Source organism: Marmota marmota, unplaced genomic scaffold (genome assembly GCF_001458135.2).
Source record: "Marmota marmota marmota unplaced genomic scaffold, marMar, whole genome shotgun sequence".
NCBI lineage: Eukaryota > Metazoa > Chordata > Mammalia > Rodentia > Sciuridae > Marmota > Marmota marmota.
Window position 1 is genome coordinate 21,719,987 of NW_026000037.1, and position 10,779 is coordinate 21,730,765.

At 52.9% G+C, this 10,779-nt stretch overlaps 1 protein-coding gene across 18 annotated transcripts in view; it reads right to left on the bottom strand.

Moving 5' to 3' along the window:
• Bin1 (bridging integrator 1) overlaps positions 1 to 10,779 on the bottom strand; it is a 61,004-nt gene that overhangs the window by 24,308 nt on the left and 25,917 nt on the right. For 16 of the 18 annotated variants that reach the window (XM_048812131.1, XM_048812127.1, XM_048812124.1 and 13 more), the window contains exon 2: positions 5,104 to 5,184. In XM_048812131.1, coding sequence (XP_048668088.1) covers positions 5,104 to 5,184 — 81 coding nt within the window. Of the gene's footprint in view, positions 1 to 5,103; positions 5,185 to 10,662; positions 10,774 to 10,779 lie in introns of those variants that run through there. The other 2 variants (XM_048812126.1, XM_048812125.1) reach the window with 2 other exon arrangements.

The following is a 10,779-nucleotide window of genomic DNA, read 5'->3' on the forward strand; positions in this document are numbered from 1 at the left end:
GGGGGGGGCTGAGAACAGCATATAAGATATTATATAATAAAAAAAAGGCCTCTCTAAAATTCCTTCGGTTGCCCATAGAGAACAGTGGATCTTTGGAATGCATGGGGAATTGGCTCCAGAACCCCTTTTCAGATACCAAAATCCACAGATGATCAAGTCCCTTATGTAAAATGGCATCATATCTGCATATAACCTAGGCACATCCTCTCGTACACTTCAAACCATCTCTAGATGACTCATAACACCTCTCATGTAAATGCTATGTAAATAATCATTATACTACATTGCTTTTTACTTGTGCTGGTTGTTTTTTTTTGTAGGTGTGTTGTTACTTTTTATTGGTTTTCCCCCAAAATATTTTCAATCTGCAATCAGCTGAATCTGCAAATTCAGAACACACAGATAAGGAGGGTCAACTGTATAGTACATAACCCTGATCAAACCTAAATGTGAGGCTACTGATTAAAAATCAAATGAAGAAACGAATGTTCAGATCTCTCTAGAATGCCAACAAGGATGGGTTGTGCACCCTGCCCGACTGACCGATGAGGAGAGCTCCATCCACCCTTGACACTGCCTCCCTAACCTAACAATTAAATGCTTTGTTGGGCGAGATGAGGATTCAAGTGTGTTCATGATGCAATGCCATTGTGTCATCTGATATCATAGAATCTTCCAGACCCGGCTTCTTTCCCTGCGAAGACTACCTCAACCCAGCTGCACCTCTGGCCTGATCCCCACCTGCCTCTATACAGCACCCAAGCAAAGGGTTCCCCATGGGGTGGGCAGCTGCACTAATCTGGGCTGCTGGCTGTACCAGGGCCTCTTGTGCTTCCAGGACAACGCTGAGCTGTAAGCAAGCACGTGGTCTGCAGATGTGCAAGGGGCTGCCCGGAGCTCTGCCTCTCCTGTGCAGCTGGATCCCTAAGCCGCACTCGGCAGTCAGTCCTCGAGGTGAACAATGCCTTCCTGTACCCTGGATCCCATCCAAGCCAGCCCCTCTTGGACCAATCAGAACCGTGTGTGCTCACTTCTAAACTGGCTCCCTCAGCCTCCTAAACAGGATGCCTGGGAAATAATTTTTTGGAAGCTTCTTGGGTTCTAAGCACACCCTTTGCAGAGCCCAGCTGGAGAAGGAGAAGATTCTGGGGCCACTGCCCAACTTGGCCTATGGGAGTTAATAAGGAGCTGAGGCAGTGCCAGAAAGGGATGGCTCAGCCATCATCCCCAAGCTCCTGCAGACTCAAGAACCCAGCTTCCTGGAAGGTCTGGAGGACAAGGACGGCCCCCTGCCACAAGGACCCCTCTGGCTCCAGCTCTGATTCTTGCCCCTCGCCATTCAATGCTCAGGGATCAGTCTTCACTCAATAGCCAGGGCTGCCCACTGTGAGCAGAACCCAGGTGGGCCCTAGGTTAAAAAAGAAACCAGACCTGCCCCACTTCAGAGGGTCTTGGGTCCCACAAGCTGCAAGGGGACCCTAAGAAGCAGAGCTTGGCCAACCTTCAAAAGCCAAGATGGTTTCCAGAGGGCATGATGTGCAATGCTCTAGAAGTAAAGGGGGCCAAGTAGGCCCCTATGGTCCCTCAGTGTAGGGCCAGAAGACAAGGGCCTATGACCAGCACCAAACGGGCCCAGAGGGGCTCATTACGAGAGCAGGTGATGGAAACGTGAGCAACACCCTCTCCAAGGCTTCGCCCTCACAGGAAAAATTTTCTTCCCTGGAGACTGAATTCTCTGCTACCCTTGTCCACCCCTAATGCTGGGCCTAGTGATACTGGGGCACACGGGTAAAGAGGCAGGAGAGTCTCCAGGCTTTCTACACTGTCTCCATCTTGCATTTCCCGGGCACCCCCCCCCCCAAGCCCTGTAGGTTGGCTGAGGCCAAATCCACAGCAGCTCCTTCATTTCCTCTCTCAAGGGCAGTGACCCTCACACCGGTCCCAACCCCAACACTCACGCCACACCCCAGACATCTGCATATACCAGTCAGATCCAGAACTGACAGGGTGCCATAACCTTCAAGGAAGGTATTACAGTTTGGATCTGGAATGTCCCCCAAAAGCTCATGTACCGAAGACGTGGTCCCCAATGCAGCAATGTCCCGTAGCAGGGCTTTAGGGAAGCGAGTGAACTATGAGGACTCTGACCTCATCAGTGGATTCATCTACCAATAGCTAAACAGACTATGGCGGGAAACATGAGAAAACATAATACGGCAGAACAGTATCTTCAACCTACAGCAGGTGGAGCATGGCTGAAGGAAGCAGGTCACTGGGGGTGTGCCTTGGTGACTCTATCTTATCCTTGGTTCCTTCCTGTCTTTCTCTCTTTCTGCTTCCCAGCTGCCATGATCTGAGCACCTTCCTCCACCACACCCTTCTGCCACGATGTTCTGCCTCACTTCAAACCCAAAGCAATGGAGCCAGCCAGCCACGAACTGAACTCTCTGAAACCGTGAGCAAACAATAAATCTTTCCTCTAGTTGTTCTTGTCAGGTATTTTGGTCGGAGCAACAAAAAAGCTGACTACCACAGGAGGGTTATCCCAACACTTGAATGAGACTTCAAAACTGTCCACCACCACTATCACCCCCGGCCCCGAATAAGTCAGTCACCCCACCAAACCAGGGGCAGACAAAAGCACCAGCTCAGGTGACCATTCTAAGCCCACAGCCAGGAAGCCACCAGCACTGGCTATCTTTAGCCCTGGCATCTCTACCCAGTACCTCTGCCCAAAGATCAGCGAGTGGTTATTTGTCCAGGACCAGGGACTCAAAAGGGGTCACTCTAAGGGAGGAGTAGGGAGAGCAATGCTGTGGCTTCAGCTCTAGAGCCAGGCCATGGGAACCTCAGCTTCCACATCTATGCTTTCTTTCCTCACCTCCACCAAACAGTCCAGTCTGCTCTGGGGAGACACTACCATGCCCTCTCTGGGACTACAGCTTTCCCACCAACCCACCCAGCTACCTGCATTCAGGACTAGGGGTCAGCTCCAGAGAAGAAACTCAAGAGTAAATTCAAGGGTTCCCGGGTCTGGATTGAAATCCCCAAGTCCCCAAACCAGTAGTGTGGGCCTGAAAAAGTTTGCTTAACCTATCTGAGTTTCAAGTGCTACATTAGCAAAATGAAGAGAATATTGGCGCCCATTTCAAGGGCTGCAAGGAAATGTCTACAAAAGACACAACATCTCATGGCCCATAGTAAGTATCCAAGTAGCAGCAATCCCTAGAAGGACTTCCGAGCTGCCCACAAACTGAGGAAAACAGCTAAGAAGGGGACATATCTGGAGCTTCCAAGAGACTGAATCAGAACTGAGGCTTTAGATTTCTTATTCAAGCCTTTATTTTATTTGAGGAAACTTAACACAGTAGATGTGGCCTGTTATGGGATCCACAAGGGTCTTAAAACACCTGTAATTTCTGGTCTAGGGGACAAGTAGATATGATAGCTCCCATCCCTGCTCTGGGAGCCTCTTGGGCTCAGCCTTTCTGGCAGACCAGGGTAGCTTGGCTCTGAGGCCTCACCTAGCTTGCTCCCTAGTCCTCTCCCAGAATGCTATCAGCTCTCTCCCAGCATGCTCCAGAACCCCTCTCCCAGCATGCTCCCAGGCCCTCTCCCAGTATGCTCCCTGGCCCCCTCTCCCAGCATGCTCCAGAATCCCTTTCCCAGCATGCTTTCTGGCCCTCTCCCAGCATGCTTCCTGGCCTTCTCCCAGCATGCTCCAGGCCCCCTCTCCCAGCCATGCTCCCTGGCCCTTTCCCAGCACGCTGAAGGCCCCCTCTCCCAGCATGCTCCAGGCCCCCTCTCCCAGCATGCTCCATGCCCCCTTCTCAGCATGATCCCTGGCCCTCTCCCAGCATGCTCCAGGCCCCTTTCCCAGCATGCTCCCTGGCCCTCTCCCAGTATGCTCCTTGGCCCTCTCCCAGAAAGCTCCCAGCCCTCTCTCAGCTGTTCTCTGTCACTCTGGAATGCTCCTAGCCCTTGGTCAGTGAGCTGTCAGTAGTCTCCAAAGGAGACCCCTTCCCCTGGGCTTCATTCCAGCTACAGAGGCTTTGATAGGAACCGTCAAAGACCACAGCCATGGACAAGAAGTATCAAGAGTCTGTGCCCACCCAACCCCACTCTTAGCAGAGCTTAGATCCTGACCTCACTCCCAATGCCCAGTCCCATTCCACTGGCCACCACTTCTATCTGTCCCTTAGATCTCTATCTGCCCTTCTGAAGCCATAAAGTCATGGCCCAGATCTCCCTCCCTTCCTGCTACCTTGTTCTTCCCCAGGGAAAGAAGAATTGACAGGCTCATCTCACTCCCCCCTTTTTCTGGACTTAGCAAATCTCCAGCAGGGAGTTTCAAGGACAGCCTAGTCAGGATATTCAGGGTTTTCCCTTCAGTAGGGGAGTCCTCCCTCATATCTAACCACTGCCCCATACTGCCAAGTGTGATTAAACCTTTTTCGATCACTGGCCTCTAGCCTGGAATGGTCCTTGGTAAGGATGCCCTGGAAACCCCCTCCAGGTTTTATAAGCGGATAAGTAGGGGTCTGCATCCACTTCCCAAACTGGTTGGCCTTGAATGAATCACCTCACTTCTAGAACCTCAGCTGCTCCATCTACACAAGGTAACTGTTGGTACAGGCCACCTGGGGTTGTTTGTAGGCATCCACCATCATCCACAGAACCCAGCCTGGAGCCTGTTACTCAGCCCAGCACCCATCATGCTCAGCAGATGCCCAAATCAAATCCAGCTTGCTCTGCCCCCACACTAAATCCTGCAGATGCCACTCTCCTGGCATGAAGCTTCTGTAGCTCCCACTTGCCTTGGCATGCAAGCTCTTCCAGAGTCTGGCCACCAGCCAGTGCCCACTCCCACCTACCCTCCCCTTCCCCCATCACTCTCTCTAAAGTATCCCCTGACCCTCTTCTTTTCCAGTGTTCCTAGCCAGTGCCAGTGCCCTCTCCTCCAGGTCTTTGGTGACACCACCAGCCCACACTGATCCCCCTCCAATTCCTCTTACTCCACAGATCTGGTCCTTTCCATTTTCCACATGGAAGCCACAGTTCAATTCCCATGAGCTCCCCAAGGCCAAGGGTCACTACACTCACCAGCTGCTTGTTGAAATTCTGGACGCACTGTTCAAACTGCTCATCCTTGGTCTCATCTGCCTTCCCCAGTTTCTGAAGGACCTGCCAAGACAGAGAGAAGAGTGTTATCATGAGAAGCAGAATAGCCAAAACAAGGGTGCTGATGTGCCAAGACCATAGATGAGAATGAGGGGGCCTGCGGACCATATCACCCAGCCCAGGCGCTGGGACCATCAAGAGATCTCCCAGATGCTATGAGCTGAACCTGTCCCTCGTAGTTCCTGTGCTGGAAGCTTAATCCTCAATGCAGCGATGTTGGAAGATGGGGCCTAATGGTAGGTAAGGGCAGAACCTCATGAAGGCATTAATGTCATTATCAAGAGAATGGGTTAGTTTTCGAGAGTCTGGTTTTGTTATATTGCTGATATCCTGGGATAACAAAATCTGTGGATGTTCAAGTAGGTTATAGAATAACGGCCTGGTATTTGCACATAACCTACACACGTCATCCCACAGACTTTAAGCCAGCTCTAGTTTACTTAGAGAACATAATACAATGCAAATGCTATGTAAGAAGTTGTTCTACTGTGTTGTATAGGAAATAATGACAAGAAAAATAGTCTACACGCATTCAATACAGACACAACCACTGTGGGCCTAGCTACCCGGTACAAGAACAAGGCACAAGACAAGAAGCATACGATGCTCAAGGAGCTGGAGAGTCAGAGTCTCTGGAATGGTGGGTGGATACAGGAGGGAGCACCCACACATTGCTTCATTCATATGGATTCCATCAATGCATGGCAAATTCAAGTTTTGCTTGTTGGAACTCTGGAATTTTTTTCCCCAAATGTTTTCAATCCACAATTGGTTGGAGCAGAACCTGTGGATACAGAGAGCCAACCATAAAAGCTACTTGGTTCCTCTCATGCCCACTCTCTTGTCATGTGATATCTTCTGCCATCTTATGATTGCCAAGAAGGTCTCCCCAGGAGAACTTCAATCAATCTCGGACCTCCCTGTCTCCAGAAGTATAAGAAATAAGTTTCTTTTCTACTATGATTTAAATAGTATGCCCCAAGGCCCTGTGTTCAAGGCTTGGTCCCCAGTCAGTACACTGTTGGGAGGCAGTGGAACTTTTACAAGGTGGGGCCTAGTTGGAAGTCACTGCCCTTGAAAGGGGTATTGGGACCCTGGCCCCTCCCGTTCTCTCTCTTTGCCTCCCTGCTGCCACAAGTCCAGCAGATTGCTACACCACCATGATGTGCCATCTTGCTGTAGACACAAAAGCAACAGGTCAAGTGACCACAGCTTGAAATCTTCAAAACTATGATCCAAAATAAAACTTTCCTCTTTTTTAATATTTAGATTATCTCAGATATTTCTTAGGATAATGGAAAGCTGACTAAGACATTCTCTTTATAAATCATCCAGCTGGAGTTTTCTGTTATAGCAACACAGAATGGATGAAGATAGGAAGACAGTCCCTTGGGCCTTACAGCCTCCCCACCCTCCATCCAGGCTCCACCATCAGCCAAGAGCCTCGGACAGGCTTGCTGGAGGGATAACACCAGGAGGGAGGCTTCAGAAACAGAGTGAGTGGCCAGGTGTTGCTCATCACACACTTCCTCCCTGGGAGCTCCACCCCGACCTGGCAGCTGGCAAGGGAGCTGAGCAGGAGCGGGGCAGCCCCACGTCTCCACATGAGTCCGCTGCCTGGGCTCAAGGGCCATGACCACCCACAGGGAGCACAGAGAGCCCTGAGCTGGCAGGTAAGCATCCCAGGCAGAGGTGGCCAGGTCGAGTCTGAGGTCACTTGGAATCAGCGCCCAATCTGAACGGACTGTTAGGAGTGACCTGCTCCAGCCACACTGCTTCCTCCTTCATAACCCACAGGCAATGCCGGCCCACCCTTGTCCTTACGGTCACACACACACTCTCACACCTATACATTCACACATACACACGACCACATGCTCTACTTCAGCTGGAAACCTCAGAGGCCAACTCCCCCCACCCCCACCCCGGTCATTCCCAGTTGTTCCTCTTTGGCTACGTCTGGGAGAGGAAGCAGAGGCCAGAGGTAAGGTGGGAAGGTTAGGGCAAAGAGGGAGACCCAAGGCCAGGAGAGAGGAAGGATTTGGGAAAAGGCAGGAACTGCATCAGGAGGCCGACAGGAAGCCCTGACCAGAGAGCCAGCAGGTTCTCTGATACTTCCCTCCCTCCCATGGCCATGCTTCCTCCAACCCCAGAGCTCACTGAGAGGGAGAAAGATATCATAGCAGGGGAGGAAAAATAAAGAGGCAAGAAGGACAGGGAGCCCTAGGACAGGAGGCCAGCCCAGCAGCTGCCCAAGGCCAGCGGATCACCACGCACCATGTCCTCTGGCACATCTTCCCTTTGAAGGTACCAAGGTGGGCCACACTTCCTGGAATGCCAACTTTGCCCACCCAGGGCCCAAGCCAACACCTTACCCACCTTGACCAGACTTTGCAAGGTGGTCACTGCCTTGCTACATCTTCCCTGGCCCAACCTAGGAAGCCAGTGCTCTCACTGGGCACTGGCCATCTCTCTCTGCCGGCCTTGGGAATCTCTGCTGGAGCAGCATCCCAGTCGGAGACAGAGGGAAGCACATGGGGCTGTGGTAGCCAGGGCAGAGATCAGACGGGGGAGACTGAAGAGATGAGGCACATCACAGACAATAGTCAAACCTCTCAAGGCCCCCACAGGTCACCGAGGATGGAGAGAGGATGAGAACGGCGGGCAGGAGGGCGGGGTGGATATGAGGGTGCTACAGGACATAGCTGGGCAAACGCAGATGGGTGCCAGGGACTGACCCTGGGGTGAGAGGAGAAAATCAAAGCAAAATCTCCATGAGCCAAAAAAAATCAGCACTCAAGTGCCTCATCTGCAAAATCAAGAAACTATCCACACTCACCTCCCAGATTGCAAGGATCATGTCTGTAAAACCCCTGGCAGGGCCTAGCCCACCATACTCAAAAACACCAAGTCCCTTAAATGCCCGCAGGGCAGCCTCACACCACTGGAAGCTGGGTCTAAGACCCCCATCCCTCACACCAGGTCCAGACAGACTGAAACCCAAGATCACCCACACACCCTAGATGTGCACACGGTCAACTCCTACGCACCCTTTAAAACCTTGCTCAGATGACGAGGTTCCTCTGTGAAATGGTCCCTGACTTCTCTCGTCCCCAAAAATACCCTGAGCCACTGTGGGCCTGCACCCACCTTCCTTTTTGCTGTGTGATGTGCCTGAGTGTCCATCTCATGCCTCTGCCCTGCCTATATGAACAGCTAGTGGTCAGGGACAGCATCCCCATTATCTCTGGGTCCTCAGCTTCCACAAAGGCTAGACACAGGACAGACACACAAGATATTTTCACTGGTTTTTGGCACATTGAGCCAGGAGCTTCAAGAGCACCCATGTGACCGTGAACAAAATACCCCTCTCTCAGCCTCAGTCTCCTTCTGTGTTTTAGACAGAAGGCACTCAGCCCCCGAAGTGCGGAACTTTGAAGCAAGATAAGACCGAACATGCAGCACAGCCAAGGCCCAGAGAAGCAGCCCTGTTCAGCCCTCCCTGCACTCACCCCTTCTTGGAGACAAGAGATGAGGGCACAAGGCCCCATCTTCAAGGAGTTTCCAGTGCCTGGGTCTGGTGGGCAGGTATGCTCCTTGCTACTGGGGGGTCTTTGCTCCTAGGCATTTANGGGGGGGGGGGGGGAACCACTGGACACTGCCTGTCCCAGGTCAGGGACAATTCCCCATTACCTTTCTCAATGCAGCTTCTAATTCTTCCTTCCATGAGTGGGAGCCCTGCCACACCCTAGCCACCAGAAGAGGAGGCCTTTCTGACCAGCCCTTACACCCAGGACACCTTAATGCTGCTTGGTCACCTCGGTATCTGTCTGCATCCCAGGGATACAAGGTTGTTCTCTCCATCCCTACCAGTGCCTTCCGTCAGGAGACTCACCTGTGAGTCATGCACATGCACACACATGCGCACAAACTACACACACACACACACACACACACACACCACCCTCTACTCTGATAGGGTCCACATCCCACCCATTTAACACACCAAGAGTGGGCACTCCCTGTGCCCAGCTCACAGATGGACGGCGGGGGGGGAACAGGGCAGGCAGTAAGTGTCCAGGATGGGCCTCACCTAGCAGGACTCAGGGAATATGGGACAACTGAGCTGGGTTTGGAAGGATGAGAAAGAGCTGAAAGAGGAGGAGGGCAGGGTGGCACAGGCCTGTTCACAGCCTCCTCAAGGTTACACGGAGGCTGAGGGGGTGGGGCAGGCCTCAGACCACCAGCATCATTTACATTTGTCCTGCACTTAACCATAGGTGCCTCACTTTGTAATAAACAAAGAAGAGCCTTTGTTCATGTGACAGAAGAAGCCCGGCTAGACACCCCTAGCTAGCAGAGGGAGGGAGGGAGGGAGGAAGGGCCGGGCAGAACCAGTGTTTAGTTCAGGAAGCCTTATCAGTGCCACTCAGTGTCACTTCATATCAAAGCTTCCTCTCACCACATCCTCAGCCGGAGGCCAGGCGTGAGTGGAGCTGAAGTGCTGGACAACAGGCTGCCACGTGGCTGGCTCCAGGACCGCCTTTTGCAACCACCCACATGGCTCAGCCTCTCCCCTGGGAGGCTGGGAGGTTCCCAGACACAACAGGGCACTGTGCCTCCTGGTGCCAGAGCCCATGACGGCTTGGCAAGAGGGTCCCATATACTTCAGAAAAGGGAGGAGGCCCTGCCATCCCTGCATTGTGGCCCTTGTCACAGCCTAGGACAGGAACAAGAGCTCAGGGCCAGTTTCTCCTGTTGATATGGGGAGTCCAGCCAAGCCCCTAAACAGCCCCGAACATAGGAGTGAGTTTCAAGGATACATGTCAGTGCAGGCCACCAAACTCAGAGGGAGGGGAAGCCCCCGCAGGCTGCTCATCACTTCTGACCTCCCCCACCCCTGCATGAACTTCAAGACACCAAGCACTTCCCCCTCGCCTTCTGTGACACATGACAGGTGGGTACAGACAAATCAGGACCAATGGTCTTAGGTCATCCAGCCAGGAGCGGCCATGACCAGAGAGGGACAAGGATCAGGCAGGGAGGGCACTGCTCAGATGAGCAGTCGTGTGACCTCTCCTGGCTGAGCCTTGGGTTCCAGGCAATCCCCTCCTGGGGGCTCTGATCTCTGCCTCACCCCAGAGAGTGGCCAGGCCCCCTGCACTTTGGAGACACACACCCACCACCTAAATGGCAAGGCACTGGGGCAAGGAAAAGCACTTTTCAGAACCCAGGACCAGTGAGAAGAGCCAAACCCGGAGCCAGGAGGAAAGCCTGAGGGAGGCAGGGACAAGGTCACATTCTCAGTCAGCCCTGATCCAGGATTCCAGGCAGGAAGGCAGAAGGCTGCTCTGCTGGCCCAGGCACCCCCCTCCCACCTGCCGCAAGAGGCAGAGATGAGGCCAAGGCAACCCCCAGTTAATGCTCCCCACACCCCACCACACAAACACCCATATGCACATCCCTGTCCCTTTCACCCACCACCACATTGCTGAGACCCCAGAAGAGGCACCTGGCCTTCACCTTCTTCATTATCTCCTCCCAGCACTGGCTCAGCTGCAGCCTCAGAAAGGTGGTGTCGAAGAGTGAGCCCAACCG